The sequence below is a fragment of the Hypanus sabinus genome, chromosome 9 (genome assembly GCF_030144855.1).
Source record: "Hypanus sabinus isolate sHypSab1 chromosome 9, sHypSab1.hap1, whole genome shotgun sequence".
NCBI classification, from domain to species: domain Eukaryota; kingdom Metazoa; phylum Chordata; class Chondrichthyes; order Myliobatiformes; family Dasyatidae; genus Hypanus; species Hypanus sabinus.
The window spans coordinates 140,327,675-140,347,252 of NC_082714.1; the positions used below are offsets into that span (position 1 = coordinate 140,327,675).

Sequence of the window (19,578 nt, forward strand, 5' to 3'; positions counted from 1 at the left end):
TGAAACATACCTTTTGATAGCTTTCATTAACATATAATTTCAAAAGTCTGCATTTCCCTTTCTTTACTTTTCTAGCATCGTCATCCAACAATCCCTTGAGTTGTTAATGAAGGCCCTTAATGTCTTGTTCACCTTGTACAAGACAGGCATTCCACGATCCATGTGTGGGGCACTGAGTCACAGTCAATCCAGGCTGTGCTTTGGTTGGTTTGCCTGGTCTTGGAGACTCACATGACTGCTTTGTTCACCTGTGGCTGGTACTTGGAGCCAATAGTACAAGTGACCACCAGATGTGGAATAGACCAGGGTGATGTGCTATCCCACCGCTGTTCTGCATTGGCTTGAACCCCCTCAGCCAGATCATCTCAAAGAGTGGACATGGGTAGAGGGTCAAGAGTGGACTGATCATCAGCCACCTCCTGTACATGGATGACAGCAGGCTGTATGCCAGAAATGAAAGAGACATGGACTCACTAATCCACCTGACAAGGGTGTACAGCAAAGATATCGGGATGTCACTTGGACTGGAAAAATGCAGCCGGATCGTAGTGAGAAGAGCCAGACTCATTAAGATGGAAGGAGTAGAGTTACCTGAAGGCTACATACCAGATGTACAGGACAGCTACAAATACCTGGCGCATGGAAGCCACAGTAAGGACACAAGGAAGACTACAAAATCCAAGCACCTCTAAAGAATGAGAAAGGTCCTAAACAGCCAGCTGAATGGGAAAAACAAGATCAAAGCCATTAGTACATTTGCCCTACCAGTCATCTAATACCCAGCCGCAATAGTGTGCTGGCCAAGGAATGAACTGGAAGCCATTGACATCAAGATGCAGAACTACTAACTATACATGAGGATTCCATCCAAAGTCCAATGTTGAGAGACTGTACACCAGATAAAGGAGGACAGCGACTTGGAAGTGTCAAGGCCACAGTCCTGGAAGAAATGCGAAACATCCATGAGTACCTCAGGAAGACATCCCTTAAGGACGACCTGCTAGGAGAATACCGCAGACAGCAGGCCGGGGATATGGAAATGGAATTTCGTGAAGCAGAGCCAGAGGACCAGAGGCCATGGCAGGACAAGCCACTGCGAGATATCAGAGGTGGCTGACATGAGAAAGTCCTACCAATGGCCGGAAATGAGAGAGCTGGAACAGCACAGGGGCGCTGCTCATGGCTGCACAAGGACAGGTGCTGGACACAAAAGCAATAGAAGCAGGGGGTTATCTCACCAGACATGACCCAAGGTGCAGGCTGTGCAAGAAATCCACTGAAACCATGCTGCTCAGGGTAGCAGGGTGCAAGAACCAGGCAGGGACAGCATACACAGAATGGCACAACCAGGTTGCAGGAATTATGTACAGGAACATCTGCGCTGAGTATGGAGTAGACGTTCCACAATCCAAATGGCAAACACCTGAAAAGGTAGTGGAGAATGAGAGAGCTGAGATCCGGTGGGACTTCCAGATACAGACTGATAAGCAGGTACCAACCAGACATAGTGGTATTGGACAAGGAACAGAAGAAAGCAATAGTAATAGATGTGGGAACCCTGTATGACAATAACATCAGGAAGAAAGAATATGAGAAGCTGGAGAAATTCCAGGGCTTGAAAGAACAGATAGGAAGGTTAAAACCAGAATTATACTGGTGGTGATAGGAGCACTTGGAGCTGTGACACCTGGACTGGGAGAATGGCTCCAACAAATCCCAGGAATAACACCTGAGTCTTGGTCCAGAAGACAGCACGGCTAGGGAACAGGAAGGATATACTGCGCTGAACCCTCAAGCTCCCAGGCCTCTGGTAGAGGACCTGAGATTGAGGGCAAAATACACATACACACCACCCATAAGGGGTGAGAAAAAAATGTATTATATACAAAATAGTTAAATTAAATAAGTAGAGCAAAAATAGAAATTAAAAATTATAAGATAGTGTTCATGGGTTCAATGTCCATTTAGAAATCAAATGGCAATGGTTAAGAAGCCATTCCTGAATCATTGTGTGCCTTCAGCTTCTGTACTTCCTTCCTGATGGCAGCAAAGACAACAAGGCATGACCTTGATGATGGATGCTGCCTTTTTGAGGCTGTCCTGGATACTATGGAGGCTAGTGCCCATGATGGAGCTGACTTGAGTTTACAATGCTCTGCAGCTTATTTTGATCCTGTGCAGTGGCAACCCCACCCTCCACCCCCATTCCAGGTGGTGATGCAACCAGTTAAAACACTCCCCACGGTACTTCTGTAGAAATTCGCGAGTGTCTTTGCTGACATACCAAATCTCCTCAACCTCCTAATGAAATACGGTTGCTGTCAACTGACTGGAATTGTGTTTAATAGGCCAAAATGTTGTACATCTACAAAAACAGTGTGACCACCAGAAGTGCGAACTTGACTGTGTCTGTGTGTTGTCTGTGTGCATCAATACATATGATAATGAAAGTGCACATCTTATGTAACACATGCATAATCATATGGAAATATATTTTAATACAGGTAGTCCCAGAGTTACCAATGTCCGACTTACAGACAACTCGTACTTACGAACCGAGGAAGAAGAACGCCGTCTGCCAGTTTAAGTTGTTGCCGTTGACACTCTGTTGAGTGGTTAACTTTGTATTTGGTTTAAATTTTTCTTAGTAAGATTCGCCCTGACCCCCCCCCCCCCCACCCGTTCCGGTCCGCTGGTGGCACAGTGAGATCAGCACTGGGCTGGAGAATGGAGTTTCCCGAGTTCGATCCAGTGATAGACCGTTCCCGTGCCGGGTTGATGTCGATCCAGTGACTCCTGTACCAACCCTGCTGGGTAGATGTCGAGCTTGCAACTCGATCTCATAAAACAAAAACACTACCACCTCCAATTTAAATTCCCACACGGAATATTGTGGATGATCAAATACCCAAACCCAGCACAGCCCCCACTTATCCCATTTAGTCTGTCTCAATGTGGTGGTCCTTAGGACCCAGCAGACCTCGGGAGCTGGCGCCCGCAGTGTTTCTCTTCCATTGACGGGGAGCGATCGCGATTGAAAATAAAGTGGAAATAATAATGAGTTTGGAAAGAGGTGAAACACCATCGGTCATTGGAAAAGCGTTAGGCTACAGTCTGTCAATGATTGGAACAATTTTAAAGGATAACGGATAAAGTGAGAATAATGGAGCATGTGAAAGGCGCTGCCCCGATTAAAGCTACAATTATTACTAAGCAATGCAGTGGTTTAGTTATTGGAATACATACATTTCTTAAGTGTTTTATATGCATAGAAAGGTTAAAATATATACTATATACTAAGACAAACGTTTGAGTAACTGACGCTAAATAATACCGGATGTACTTGGTCCGACGTACATACAAATCCAACTTGAAGACAGACTCAGGAATGGAACTCATACGTAACCCAGGGACTGCCTGACCAGGGAAATTTACTGTAACATTAAAATATTTGTAATTTATATCTTTTGTCTTTGCACAGTATTGCTGCCGCAAAACCACAAATTTCATGTCATATTAGAATATAATTTCTAACCTGATTCATGATTCAAAGATTCAAAGTGCATCTTTTATTAAGAAATTTATAAGTTATATACAACCTTGAGATTTGTTTGCTTGCAGGCAGTCGCAATTAAACTGCCTTAACCCACTCTTCACATACGAACCCTCCACTCTCCAACCTGCGCCGCCAGTCCTCATTTACATCAGTTAGCCTTACAAGACCAAATTAGAAGAAATCAAAACCAAAAGTGCTGTCTGCTTGCAGTGAGTCTCCACACTGTCCACCTCACCAGCCTAACCCCAATCGTCAGAAGCAGCTTCTCCACACTGAGCCACAGGGCAATAAATTGTTTGGTTTGCCCAAATTTATAGCAGCACTCAGATCAGATAGCTTCTCTTCTTAAAATACAGTGGGGTATGTCAAGTCAAGCCAAGTTTATTGTCATTTCGACCAAAAGCTGCTGGTACTGTACACAGTAAAAACGAAATAACGTTCCTCCAGGACCCTGGTGCTACATGAAACACAAAACTACACTAGACAGCACAAGGTTACACGAGACTACATAAAACAACATAAAAAAACCGCACTAGACTACAGACCTGCACAGGACTACATAAAGTGTAAAAAACAGTGCAGGGCAGTACAATAATTATATAAACAAGACAATAGGCAGAGGGCAAATAACGATATAATGATAATAAGCGTCAGTCTGGACTCTTATTGAGGAGTCTGATGGCTTGGGGTAAGAAACTGGGGAACGTTCCAACTGGAGGACCAACAACACTATAACAAGTCAGCTACACGAGAGACCAGTATTTGATGAGAGAGATAAATTGCATTTCCTCCTAAACCAGTTGTAACACTGACTTATTTGCATTTTAATTTCATAAGTATGTACCACAACAAAATAAATTAAATGCCTGAACACTTTTCCAGTACTTTGAGTAGAAAGGTATTGTTTATTTCCAGACAGTTGGATCTTATAAACAAAAAAAAATTCTGAGACTAACATACCACATGTAGTAATATTCCTTATAAAAACAATGCATCTTCTCACCTGTTTTATATGTTTGCAACAGGACAACAAATGTTTCCACAATTAACTCATTTTATTGAAGAGATAAATAAAATTATGAAATTACCTCTGTAGCATAAGAGTCGCTTTCTTCACGGCTATAGATGTTAAAATCCTTGTTGCTTTCCCGATATTCCTTAGTGTTAGTTCCACAGTTCCCCGAGGCTTGACTCTCGTCTTGTTGCCAGTCCACTTGGTCCCTAAATTCAGGTTGCTGCATGCATGGGCAAGTTAATGAAAACAAAACAAAGGATAGGGAAGGAACAAAGAAACAAAAACTGGGTATAGTAAACATTGAAAAAACTACAAGACAAAGAAAAGTATGAAAAGGAAAAACATCTTTATTACAGTGGCATATGAAAGTGTTGTAAACAAAATCAAAAAGACAATGAGGAAAATTATGGGCTGATTTGTTTGACAAAAAAGAGAAAAGAGAAGAAAAGGTGTGCAAACACCAGTTACGGTGCTCATGCAGTGAATGATGCAGGGACTAAGCAGCAACATGCAGGCAATAGAGCTCTGATTCAAATCAAGAGTGTGCATGCACTCCTACGAAATATTTGCTCAATCAATAAAAGATTGAACTTGACCCAAGTTCAGGACTAAACTACAAAAGCAGCAGACTGGTTAGAAAGAAAGGCCAATATCCAGCTTATCCTACTTGTTACACTATTTGTTTGATGGTCAGGTTGAAAACAAATCTAATTTACAGTGCATTCCACTGTAAGTTTCATTTGCTCCTGTGTTAGTAGTAGGGAAAATGCTGGACTCTACTGAGCAACTGTAAACGGGCACATGGAAAATAATAGGACTAGACAGAAATAACTTAAATTTATTAAACAGTAATCATGTTTAACAGGTCATTTGGAAATTCATGGGGTGAAACTAACAAGGGATGTGTATTTGGACTTTTAGAAAAATATATTATTAAGAAAAATAGAAATCATGGCGAGGGCAACATTATGTTGTGGATTGAGAATTGGCCAATTTATAGAAAACACAGAAAATACTAGAAATAGACTAGTCACTTTCATGTTTCAGGTGATCAGTGGAGTGCAAAATGAATCAGACCTTATTGTTATAATCTATATCAACGAACTGCATGAGCCCATCAAGAGAGCATGCTAATAATACTGAGTGATTATCAGGAGGGCACAGAGATGCTTCATAGTCAAGCTCAAGAGAATGGGCAGGTGGAATACTACATGGGGAAAAATGTGATATCTTGCACTTGGTAGAAACTTAGAAGGTAATACTTTTAAACAATGGGTTTAAAAGATTTAGGTGTTTAGATATTGGTGTCACTGTACACAAATTATTGATATTAACATGTAGGTTTAGCAATTCATTAAGAACACAAACAACACATTGGCTTTTATTGCAAGAGAATTAGAGTACAAGAATGAAGAAAAACCTTAAGGCTGCATTTGGAACAATGTGTACAGGTCTGGTCTCCCAACCGAAAAATGAATATACTTGGAAAGATTCACCAAATTGGTCTTGGGATGTTGGAATTGTAACAGAGGAGAAATTACTCCAAACTGGGCTGACAGAAGTAACTCAATGGCTTTTAAAATTAAAGCCCAAAGAGCAAAAACAGATTTGAATTCTGTTACTTTAAAAGGTAAATTGCAATTTTTTTCTCACTACATTAAAAATATCAGCTAGCCCTGATGAAGGATCTTGATCCGAAACACCCTCTGTTTATTCCTCTTCATGGACGCTGCCTGACCTGCTCAGCTCCTCCAGCATTTTGTATGTAGAGCTAGCACCTGTTAGTATTTTTACTTTAAAAACTAAAATCCAAAATCAACACAAAGAAAATGTAATGACTAAGATAGGATTTTGAAATGCCAGTATGTATTTTGGTCAGCCAGGGAATGTAGGAGAAACACCAGTTTCATTTAAATCTAACGATTGAATTTAGGCTGTTTTTAACTAAAGTCAAAAAGCATCATCCAATATTTCTTTTACCTTCGTTAACTTTTTTCCGCTGTTCTCTTGAAGGTATTGACTGTATGCTGTAAAGCAATTTCCAAGAGTGCCATTCATTCTGAACCACCTTAAATAGATGACTATCATTCAAATGCAGCTCTCAACAGTAAATGTTAAGGTCACTTGAGCACAGGGGTAACTACAGACTGACTCTGTCATCATATAATGTTCATGTGAACATTATTTTTATAAACTATCTAACTGTGATCAAATGCATGAACTGGAGTAATTGCTGATCAAACATCAATGAATTTTTTTGTAATTAACTTAGTCAGATCACAGATAGTGGGGTGGAGATGTGTCTCTACCAAAGGAGGTAGGTGTAAGGCACTCTTTTCCTCTGTTAGCCTGCTGCTAGCCCCCGATTGGGGTCACGTGAAACCATGGGAGCAGGTGGTGGATTGTCATATGAGCAGCTGGTGCATATCACAAGGCAATCTCTGAAGAATACTGATAATGGCTGGGGTCACCTGACTTGTAAAGACACTGCCCAGAAGGAGGCAACGGCAACCACTTCTGTAGAAAAAATTGCCAAGAATAATCATGGTCATGGAAAGACCATGATTGTCCTTGTAGTACATAACATAAAATGACAAGATCTTGGATTTTTTTTAAATGGCTGAAATGTGACTAAACTTTGCTGGTTTTTCAGCTGTATCCTTTGACAGAGTAAAATAAAGTTCAGGTTTTAGTTCAAGTTTTAATTCAGGGTCTATGCGAGTTAACGAAGAGACATAGAGTCTTTTACTGTACTAATATTTGTCACGTCATTAACGTGTAGTTAAGGCTGAGTGCCATGTCTCCTAAGAGAAGCCATCAATTAAAGTAAGATCCCTGGTCTATGCTGAGTTATGTAATCTCAATAATGGAGGCATCATACTTTCACAGGAGATGGATATTGCCTTTTAACTATTCTGACAGGAGCACATCTTAATTGGCTTTTGTTTGTTAATTAAGTCATTCATGGAGAAGAATGAAAAATATCTAGTTTTTTTCTTGTCCTTATTTGTTAATTACAGAAAAACTTTTCATTCCACTATACTGGCCAGTGCAGGCCTTCCCAAAGTTAAATCTTTGCTTCATCTGAACCTGTTTATATTACAACTAATTGTAATTAATGCAACATTTTGAGGCTGAACCTCAACATGTTGATGAGAGAATAAAAATTGTACGCATTTTCAGCTGCCATTTTGAGATATTAATAAGTTGCTTTAATCAAATGATTAATGTAGCAAGTCGGTTTTATTTGCATCGTGTTTGCATGAGTGTTTGAAAAATGCAAATAGTTAAATCTGAACATTTGTGTTCGAAGTCAAGCACTGGCTGGAACAATTCTAATCCCATGTCAGGCATTATGCATGGGTCTGTTTCCCATTTGTTATTTTCTAGGCTGATGGGGAAGCTTCAGCACTGAATTTAAGAAAACACAAACTTAAATGCAAGTTGTACATGGGCATGAGATAAACAGAATGTACATCAAGGGAATTCAGGCTCTGATATACAAACACAGGGTCATTTTGTGAATTTGAGGTCTACACATTGAACCCTGCCTGCTGAAAGCATAGATTGGGAATTTGGTTAAAAATGCCAATTTTCCCAAATTCCAAATCTGCAAATGCTTAACTAGCAGAAGTCCACAACATGAGCACAAATTTGTAAAATGACATGAGCACATTCTACGATCCAGAAACTTACACTGAAGATTACAGCAACAGGTTTCAGAGCACTGAGACCAATCCATTTGAAATCAAACTGCTGGTAACTAAAAGAAATGACCGTCTAAAACAAAAGATCTAATCACCAAACAATACTTAATTTAGCAACAGTAGTAATGCAACTCAAGTGTTACTTTTGCGAACACAGTTATTAAAATCTAAAACAGATTTTACTAACAATTCCTGGCAACTCACTAGAAATTTATACATTTTCTACTCCTATGCATGCATCATCTTCTTGTACCATGCACACTTCATTGGTACAAAGCTCTATGCTGATTCAAGGTGTTTGTTACATGCAATGTGTTGTTAGTTTTTCTGTTAATGCCACCAAAGTTTAAATTAAGGAACAGTAATAGAAAACTTCTCTTAACTGGTCATTACACCACGTAACAGGACAAACCAAGGTGTTGCCACAGGTATTAAGAGCAAAGAAAAACATTTTTACCTTTAGATCAGCTGAAAATTCTTTTCCTACAGAATCCATGGGCAAGTCCTGAGACATTGAAGTCAAAGTGGACAAGAAACTTGCTGACTCCGTCAGATGGGGTAAAGGGGACAAACTCCTACTTTCTTCTCTGATGTTTTCACTGAGCCTATCAATTTTCTCTGTAACAGACGCCAACTCGGTCTTTAAGCCAAGAAGCCTTGAGTTAATGCTGCTCATTAAATTAGGATCGCTGACGTTGGTAGCTTCCTCGCTGTTCTCCTGGAAGGACTGTGTTGGTGTGTCGATGGCTGAACTAAGCCTGGCATCAGAAACAATTCCACTTGTGTCTGAGATTAATAGATCAATTACCTCGCTAACAAGTTCAGCTTGATCTTTAATGCCAAACAGAATTTCAAGATCTTTTGTTCCCAGTCGACCAGTGAAGTCATCATTATCAGCAGTTCTGCTGCTCCCACTTCCAGAGGTTCTCTCCTGAGTTTCTTTCAAATCATTTTCTCCTCCTACTGGTACTTCTCTTCTGGGCTGCGATGAAGAGATATTTAAAGAGTCACTAACCTCTGTATCAAATTCTTTGCAGCACTTTTGGCACTGGTAAGATGCCAAGTCGTAACGCTGAAGGTTTGAAACAAGCACACGATTTTCATATTCCAGTTTTTTGACTTTCCCATTGAGGTCAGTGATCTGGTGTCTTGCTGACACGAGCTCTTCTTGTGAAGGCTCGTTCAATGATGGACAACTGTCTGACCACACTGACTCTTGATTACACTCACTTTTGTAATGGTTTAGTTCATTCATGAGGTGCTTATTTTGGTCTTCTAACTCAATCAAGGATCGCCTCAGGAGTTCTGCCTCCTCTTCAACAAACTGAAGTTGACGCCGAAGTTCTCCAACGTTCTCCCCAAACTCGCCATAGCATGTGCTGGTGATTCCCAGTCTAATGTCCTGGCCTAAGGGTTCTTTCTCACAGTGACCTTTCATCTCATCCATTTCAGCTTTGAGTCCACGATTTTCCACCTCAAGTTCAACTATCCTTCGGCTTAAAATGTTGGCTTCCTCCTCAACCAACTTTAGATGGAGCTTTAGTTCAGCTTCTCTCACATGAGGAGACTCCCCAATATCAGCAACAGACACTGAGTTGTCTAAATCGCCATAGAGAGAGTTGTACTTCACCAGTTCCTCTCTCATGTTTTCATTCTCCTTTACTAATTTGGTCAGCTTTTTACACATCACGGCAGCTTCTTCCTTCGCAAAATGGAGCTGGCACTTCAGGTCAGCACTATCCTCCTGTTACAAATTATAAAGATAAATATCAATATTCACAAGAACCAGGAAATAATGCTCAACAGTTCAGAGCATGCTGCCAAATCCTTCTGGTTTTCAATTGTCAAACAAATTGAATGCATACAAGAATAATATATTGCAAAATATTGCACTGATATCTTAATATTGACAATGTCCTATCACGGGCAAATAGGGGCAAGCTAACTGAGGAGAGGGTGAGGAATCAGAGCTCCTCAGACACTTCACCTGCTAACTGGCTTCAAAACTGCATTGACAAGACAGTTAGGAAAAACAGAATATGGAAAGAAAGACAACACTCTCATCATCTTCATACATAAAAACATGAAAGATGTGTTATGCAAAGCCTTAATTGAAGTGTTGTTGAAAGATTCAAAAATAAAATCTGTCCTATTGTGTAAGCAAGCAACAGAAGACTAATACTGAGATCATGAGCTGGTCTTAACCTGCTGAATGTAACAAAAGGAGGATACAAGCATTGCCAACAAGTTACAAACTATCCATCTCATATTATATATGTGAAACAACTCATTTGCAAAAGTGAAGCCATGATCCTGCAACAAAAGATTTCAGGCATTTTTTTTAGGGTTTCCTAACTTCAACCGACAATTCCTACCATTTGGGCAAATGAACTTCTTATGTTGCAACCTAAACATTCTTGTAATAAGAAGACTTGATAATCTTATTAAACTGCAAAACTGTTGGCAACATGCCATTGTTGTATTTTAAAGAAGTTTTCATAGAACATAGAATAGTACAGCACATTACAGGCCCTTCGGCCCACAATGTTGTGCCAACCCTCAAACCCTGCCTCCCATATAACCCCCCACTTTAAATTCCTCCATATACTTGTCTAGTAGTCTCTTAAACTTTACTAGTGTGTCTGCCTCCACCGCTGACTCAGGCAGTGCATTCCACGCACCAACCACTCTCTGAGTGAAAAACCTTCCTCTAATATCCCCCTTGAACTTCCCTCCCCTTAACTTAAAGCCATGTCCTCTTGTACTGAACAGTGTTGCCCTGGGGAAGAGGCACTGGCTGTCCACTCTGTCTATTCCTCTTAATATCTTGTACACCTCTATCATGTCTCCTCTCATCCTCCTTCTCTCCAAAGAGTAAAGCCCTAGCTCCCTTAATCTCTGATCATAATCCATACTCTATAAACCAGGCAGCATCCTGGTAAATCTCCTCTGTACCCTTTCCAATGCTTCCACATCCTTCCTATAGTGAGGTGACCAGAACTGGACACAGTACTCCAAGTGTGGCCTAACTAGAGTTTTATAGTGCTGCATCATTACATCGCGCCTCTTAAACTCTATCCCTTGATTTATGAAAGCTAACACCCCATAAGCTTTCTTAACTACCCTATCCACCTGTGAGGCAACTTTCAGGGATCTGTGGACACGTACCCCCAGATCCCTCTGCTCCTCCACACTACCAAGTATCCTTCTATTTACTTTGTACTCTGCCTTGGAGTTTGTCCTTCCAAAGTGTACCACTTCACACTACTCCGGGTTGAACTCCATCTGCCACTTCTCAGCCCATTTCTGCATCCTATCAATGTCTCTCTGCAATTTTTGACAATCCTCTAACTATCTACAACACCACCAATCTTTGTCATCTGCAAACTTGCCAACCCACCCTTCTACGCCCACATCTAGGTCATTAATAAAAATCACGAAAAGTAGAGGTCCCAGGACAGAGCCTTGTGGGACACCACTAGTCACAACCCTCCAATCTGAATGTACTCCCTCCACCACGACCCTCTGCCTTCTGCAGGCAAGCCAATTCTGAATCCACCTGGCCAAACTTCCCTGGATCCCATGCCTTCTGACTTTCTGAATAAGCCTACTATGTGGAATCTTGTCAAATGCCTTACTAAAATCCATGTAGATCACATCCACTGCATTACTCTCACCTATATGCCTGGTCACCTCCTCAAAGAACTCTATCAGGCTTGTTAGGCATGATCTGCCCTTCACAAAGCCATGCTGACTGTCCCTGATCAGACCATGATTCTCTAAATGCCCATAGATCCTATCTCTAAGAATCTTTTCCAACAGCTTTTCAAGCAACTTGTCGCAATATAGTACCCTTGGAACCAGTTGACCAGCTACTAGCAGATTCTGAACTCCAGCAACAGCTGTAATACTGGCAGTGAAAACTTCTGTAACGTGGTATGCACAAGAATATTTCCAGATATGGATATCAGTGCCACACTTAATCACATCTGTCCATTTCAGTTTGCGCAGTCACTTTGCCAGGATGACACAGCAATGAACTTCTTGAAATATTACACCTCTATAAAGATGATCCCTTCAATTACCCTTCTAATTACAAGTCTGTGGCATCACTTCTATTCCAGTTTTCTTTACACATATTTTAGCAGATAAATTCAACAACCATCCTAACTAGCTTATATACAAGCATAAGTCATTGCTGCTGCCTCGTCTACTTGGAGGGTAAAGATTCCCACATGTAGCTTGTACAACTTGAAAAAATATGTAAAATGCCATTTCTGGTGTGAAACTGTACCTGTGGCAAGGGTTTCTTTTCTTGTTTTGTGGTGACACGGCTATTTCTCTTCTTCAAAGAATTCTGGAAAGAAGATTAAAAAAAGGGATGCTTCATTATATATCAACGGATTTAATCTGTCACAAAAGTCACCAAATCAATTGTCCACTGCTCACTTTCCACAAACTACGTCCCCTGCTTTCATTAAATCAAAATCATCTGAGCATACTGTAACAGGCCAGACCACTTAACTAAGGACACCAGCCATACACAAACTACACCGTGGATGCTCACTGAACAGGGAGGAGGTAAAAAGGCTGAAAGGATAAGTATTAGCTCATCAGGTTCTTGCAGAGCAGGGGTTCCCAATCTGGAGTCCACAGACTCCTTCTTAATGGTATTGGCCCATGGCATACAAAAGGTTGGGAACCCCTGTATTAGAGGAAGAGAAACATCACCATTTATTTCTGGTTGAATGTGATATAATACTTCATTTAGTTGTCTGACTGGTCATGGGCATCTGTAAGCATGGATAGAATACACAAAATTGGACTAATGATTTGTCAATCAAGATGCACTTGAACTTGGATAAACAAGTTTCTTTGATTTGTTCATAAATTAATCTGAGTTGTCAATTTCCACTGAAATCCACATGGTGACGTTGAGTCGTAACAGCTGCTTTAGTACAGGAAAAAGCTAGTAACTAAAAGCACATCTTCATAATTCCAATCATATAAGAAAGTGACTTTATAACCAAAAATACATTGGTATTCATTTATTATTGTCACATGCACTGAGATACAGTGAAAGGCTTCATGCAGATCAATTCATGGTGCATGGAGATAGAAGAAGGTAAAACAATAACACTGCGGAATAAAGCTTAAAAGCTACAGAGAAAATGCAGTGTGGGTAATTAGTGATGTTCAAGAGCACAACCAGGTAATGCCTAACACTTTGATGATGCTACACTTACTTTGAAACAACATGAGCAGCAGTGTAAAATTCTGATAATTTGTTTTCTTATTGTTTGGAAATCCTGATTGTTAGGCATTTGATTCATGCAGTTCTGTTTTCTACATTTCCCTTAAACTCACTGGGGACTTGTTCCCACAATCCCTGGAACTCACGGGGTTTACTGGAAAATTTGTTATGCTGTAGTGCTACATCTTTAAAAAAAAAGGGAATAAAGTGTGCTTATGTGTGATAGGAGTAAAATCCAGTTTGTAGTAATAATAGTTTGGAAAGTCCCCATTGTGCCTGATTAACCATATTACACTCTATTCTGAAAATACTTTAAGATATCCTCGTTGGTTTGTTATCTTTCCATCAACTCAACATTTTACTGGTTTGTAATGGAATAAATACTTACATCACATATATGCTCCTCTCTTTCATTTCTAATGATACAGCCAATATTTATTTAAGCTTTTAATTCTTTCCTGCTCAGGTGATTCATTTATTAGGACAACATTGAATGTTTTATGCCTACTTCTGCAAAAAGAACATCAATCATTGGTTTTGATCAATAAATTAAGGTGCACATGAAAAGAAAATGCTTCTGACAGATACCAATGGGCAATGCTTTACTGTTAAATGGGTCAAAAGAAAACTCAAGGTATTTTATTCTCATTACATTGCCTATCATTTTTCTGTTTGATGACAGACAATAGCTCTTGGTTTACCAAGTGCCTTTTTTAAAGAAATCTTTCAAGTTCAAATCACGGCATTATTTTGCTGCTGCTCGTTTTCTTAACCTTGGTGGTGCTTTTTACTTTATATTCCTTTTCATCTACTTTGACCTTATTGATTTCTTTGTCATCACTACATTCAATGACCAGAACCCAAGCTCTGGAACTTCTGCAGACAAAAGCCAAAAAAAAAGCAACAGCAGGCCATCTGGACTTCAAAATATTCAAGACAATTATGGATTACCTTCTCTCTCAATGTCATATTGTGCTCTCTTCACCTACGTACTGACACCTTGTGTTTAGAAATTTGTTTAACTCCTTAAATTTGGGTGGCAGGGTAGAGATTCATCTCTATTAAAGGAGGTATAAGGCACTTCTTCCTCTGTTTGCCTGCAGGTCACACTTGGGGAAGGTGTAGTACCCACCTAGCCACTCCCATTAGGGTCACATGAAACCATATGAGCAGGTGGTAGATAAACTGTATGAGTAGCTGGTGCAGATCACAAGTCCTAGTTATGCCAGGTAGTCGATCTCTCGAGAGTATTGATAATGGCTGGGGTCACCCATCTTGTGAAGGCACTGCCCAGAAAGCGGCAATGGCAAGCCACTTCTGTAGAAAAAAATGTTAAGAACAATCATGGTCATGGAAAGACCATGATTGCCCATGTCTTACGACACGGCAAATAACAAGCAGGGTGAACTGCCTCAATGTCTTTTCACCCAGTAGCACTCACATCTACTATGACAAAGTGCTTTGAGAGGTTGGTCATTGTGAGAATCAACTTCTGCCCAAGCAAGGACCTGGACCAGCTGCAATTTGCCTTTAGCCTCAAACTGTCTACAGCAGATGTAATCTCACTGGCTCTCCACTCGGCCTCGGATCACCTGGACAATAGAAATACCCACGTCAGGCTGCTATTTATTGATTACAGCTCAGCGTTCAGCACAATCATACTTTCAGTACTAATCAACAAGTTCCAAAACCTGGGCCTCTGCAACTGGATCCTCACCAGGTGATCCACAGTCAGTGCAGGTTGGAAATAACATCTCCCTGTTGACAATCAACACTGGCTCACCTCAAGGATGTGTGCTTAGCCCACTGCTCACTATACACATCACTGTAAGGGTAAGCACAGCTCAAATGCCATCTATAAATTTGCTGATGACACAACTATTGGCAGAATTTCAGATGATGACGAGGAGGCATAAGGGAGGGAGATAGATCAGCTGATTGAGTGATGCTGCAAAAACAACCTTGCATACAAAGCCAGTAAGACTAGGGAATTGATTGTGGACTTCAGAAAGGGGAAGTTGAGGGCAAACACACCGGTCTGCATCGAGGGATCAGCAGTAGAAGGAACGAGCAGCTTCAAGTTCCTGGGCAGCAATACCTCCAAAGACCTACCTGGGCCCAATATATTGATGCAATTACAAAGAGAGGAAGAGGTTTTGGGATGAGGGATCTGGGTAATATGCTGGAATGATTTTAAGAATTTGTTGACCAGCAAGTGGCTATATTTCATTATGATTTTGCGGAGAGTTGGTATGTCACCAAAGACTCTCGCAAATTTCTACAGATGCATCATGGCGAACATTCTAACTAGTTACATCACCGTCTGGTTTGGAAGGGCCACTGACAGGATTGGAAAAAGCTGCAGGAAGTTACTACCATCGGAAACATCTTAAAAAGGTGATGCCTCAAAAAGGCTGCATCTATCATTAAGGAGTTCCATAACTAAGGACATTTCCTCTTCTCATTGCTACCATCAAGGAAGTGGTACAGGAGCCCGCAAACACAAATTTAATGTTTTAGGAACAGCTTCTTCCCCTCTGCCCATCAATTATCTGAATGGACAATAAGCCCATGTATTTTTCACTCAATATTTTTTCCTTTTTTCACTCTTTTTTTGCACTACTTATAGAATTTAATTTTTATTTGTTTCTTACTGTAATTTATAGTTGTTCTTTGATATTATGTATTGCAATGTACTGCCGGCACAAAACATCAAATTTCACAACATATGCCAGTGATGCTAAGCCTGATTCTGATTCTAATTGTCACCAATATACGAGGGGTGATTAATAACTCACCTCCTTCTACCTTAGGCCACAAACTTATCAATCACCCCTGCTGGACACTTTCTGGAGGTCCAAGATCCGTATGCTCCACGGCCACTGGACTAAGTGTGTAAATGTTGAAGGGGACTATGTTGAAAAATAAATGTGCCAGGTTTTATAAAATTGACGCCGTCTACCTTAGGCCACGAACTTATCAATCACCCCTTGTACTATATGCCTCTGTAACAGATTGCTTTCAGAGACTGAAGTACAATGACATTCAGGTCCCTTTGTGCATCAACATTCTGCAAACTCTCACCTTTTAAATAATACTCTGCTATTCTTTTTTCTTTTCAAAGTGGTTAGTTTCAGATTTATCCTGATACTGAGTTTTGTAACCATTATACTTATACCTGCCTACGCTAGCCTCCTTGATTTCTCCTCACAACTCACAGCCCTATGAATTTTGCTTTACCGACAAATTGGAGAATATTTGGCAGCTTATTCAAGTCCATGATGTATATTGTGAGGAACCTGAGCCCACATACTGTAGTACCACCATAGTCACATTGTCAATATTTGGACATCCCATTTATTTGCTCTCTCCACTACAATAGACAATAGGTGCAGAAGTAGACCATTTGGCCCTTCAAGCCTGCACCGCCATTTTGAGATCATGGCTGATCATCTACTATCAATACCCCGTTCCTGCCTTGTCCCTACATCCCTCGATTCCCCTATCCATAAGATACCTATCTAGCTCCTTGTTGAAAGCATCCAGAGAATTGGCCTCCACTACCTTCCAAGGCAGGGCATTCCAGACCCCCACAACTCTCTGGGAGAAGAAGTTTTTCATGAACTCTGTCCTAAATGACCTACCCCTTATTCTCAAACCATGCCCTCTGGTACTGGACTCTCCCAGCATCTGGAACATATTTCCTACCTCTATCTTGTCCATTACCTACCAGTCAACAAAGTCTTAATCCATTCCAGCATATTACCCAAAAATCTCTCAGGCCAAACCTTTCCCCCTTTTCAATTTCAAGCTGCTGTGCAAAACCCATCTTAATGTTGCCTTTTTCTTTGGCTATTTTGTCTGACTACACTCCTGCAAAGTGCTTTGGATTGTTTTGCTATGTTAAAGGTGCCCAGAATAGCAAGCTGTTATTGATCAGACAATTGATAATGGAAATCATACCATTAACTGACCAGTTTAAAAATGTATTATCACCAAGCTGTTCCATTTTTTCAGTATTAAAGTTTCAACAGCAACTAAAAGAAATAAAAATAACCAACAGAACACTTGGGAATTTATATGCTATAAATATCTTTGTTCCCTGAGAAATATGTGATGAAACCTTTAACAATTTACAATAAGCATAACACTGGTGCATCTTGCCATATGTTAAATGAGGATTTCATCTCCCTAGTTACACAGCAGCAGCTTTGAGATGTCAGCTTGGCTCAGATCCCAGAAAATTGCTTGATTTTCTCCATACATTCTTATGCGGTGATGTTAAAATAACGTAGGTTTCAACTTGAAACCAAAATCTACTCACATGATCATCAAACTGTTCATTCAATGAACTAGACTATAGATGGGAAATTGCAAACGAACACATGCAGCTCCAAATGACACGCATATTCCTGAAATATCAATCACCACCAAATCCCAATGAGAAATTTAATACAAATTATAAAAATCTGCACAAGGTAGCTGAACTAAATATCTTATCCAATATCAGAAACATTCACAATTGTGCAGTCAGACATTTCCTTTGTGCATGTAACACTCTCAAGATAATAAATATTGATTGGCTGCATCATTTAAAGATTTGTGGTGCTTATGAGTCCGCAGAGATTTAGCATGACATCAAACTTCTATAGATGTGTAGTGGAGGGCTAATTACTGGCTGTATCATGGCCTGGTATGGAAACACCAATCCGTTGGAATGGAAAATCCTACAAAAGGTAGTGGATTCGGCCCAGTACATCAAGGGTAAAGCCATCCCAACCATTGAGCACATTGACATGAAACAATGTCATAGGAAAGCAGCATCCATCATCAGAGATCCTCGCTACTCAAGAAATGCTCTTTACTCGCTGCTGCCATCAGGTAGAGGGTATAAGAGCTTCAGGACTCATACCACCACATTCAAGAACAGTTACTACTCCTCAACCAGCAGGCTCTCGAACAAAAGGGGATAACTCCATTCACTTGCCCATCTACTGAAACGTTCCCACAACCAATGATCTCACTTTAAGGACTCTTTATCTTGTATTTTAATTTCTCATTATTTATTGCTAATTATTTATATTTGCATTTGCACGGTATGTTATCTTCTGCACACTGGTTGATCTTCCATTGATCATATTATAGCTACTAGTCTATAGATTTGCTGAGTATGCCTGCAGAAAAATGAATCTCAGGGTTGTATGTGGTGACATACATGTATTCTGATAATATTTACTTCGAACTTTTTGAACTCTGTATTTTAGAATGTCATCCAATTATTTGAGGGCAAGTTTACTAACCTGCAATAATCAAATGCATCATTCATAGATAGAGAGTTGAGAAGTAACAATGAAATGCTTCCCATTTACCACCTGGATCTTGGAGTCCAGTCAATTCAACTTTGTTTGAATAAAATCAAAGTTCAGATGCTGAAATATCAAAGGTTCAGAGGTCCAATTTAATGTCAGAGAAATGTATACAATATACATCCTGAAATGCTTTTTCTTCGCAACCATCCATGAAAACAGGAGTGCCCCAAAGAATGAATGACAGAACCCCAAATCCGCCCCCAGCTCCCCTCCCTCCTGCGAGTAAGCAGCAATGAGTGACAATCCCCCATCCCCCCACCAACAAAAAAAAGCATTGGCATCTGCCACCAAGCACTCAAGCGTCATCAAAGCAATAGCAAAGACACAGACTTGCAGTTACCCCAAAGACTTCACGTTTCACCCGGAATACAACATACCACAGGCTCTCTCTTTCTCTAATAAGGGAGAAGGAAGTGTCTTCGTTTTCCCAGTGAGTGGAAAGACATAACAAACAACTCGCTGGTTTACGACGTTACGTTGCTTTTTTCGAGCCCTTTGATAATCACAAAGATTATCAGATTCCAGACAGGCTGCTTTAGAAATTCTCTCCACAGAGATCATTAATAATGTTCAGAACAGTCCCATATTACATTCACATGCTAGAATTTATGCCCAACAGTATCACAATATTCCCAGGACTAAGCAAGAAAATGGCATTGTGTAGATGCATCGCTATA

The 19,578-nt window shown here is 40.3% G+C and overlaps 1 protein-coding gene across 1 annotated transcript in view; it reads right to left on the reverse strand.

Moving 5' to 3' along the window:
- soga1 (suppressor of glucose, autophagy associated 1) overlaps positions 1-19,578 on the reverse strand; it is a 125,248-nt gene that overhangs the window by 46,547 nt on the left and 59,123 nt on the right. The window contains exons 4-6 of the mRNA XM_059980704.1: positions 12,573-12,635; positions 8,736-10,022; positions 4,645-4,791 (exon numbers count right to left, since the gene is read on the reverse strand). Coding sequence (XP_059836687.1) covers positions 4,645-4,791; positions 8,736-10,022; positions 12,573-12,635 — 1,497 coding nt within the window. The remainder of the gene's footprint in view (positions 1-4,644; positions 4,792-8,735; positions 10,023-12,572; positions 12,636-19,578) is intronic.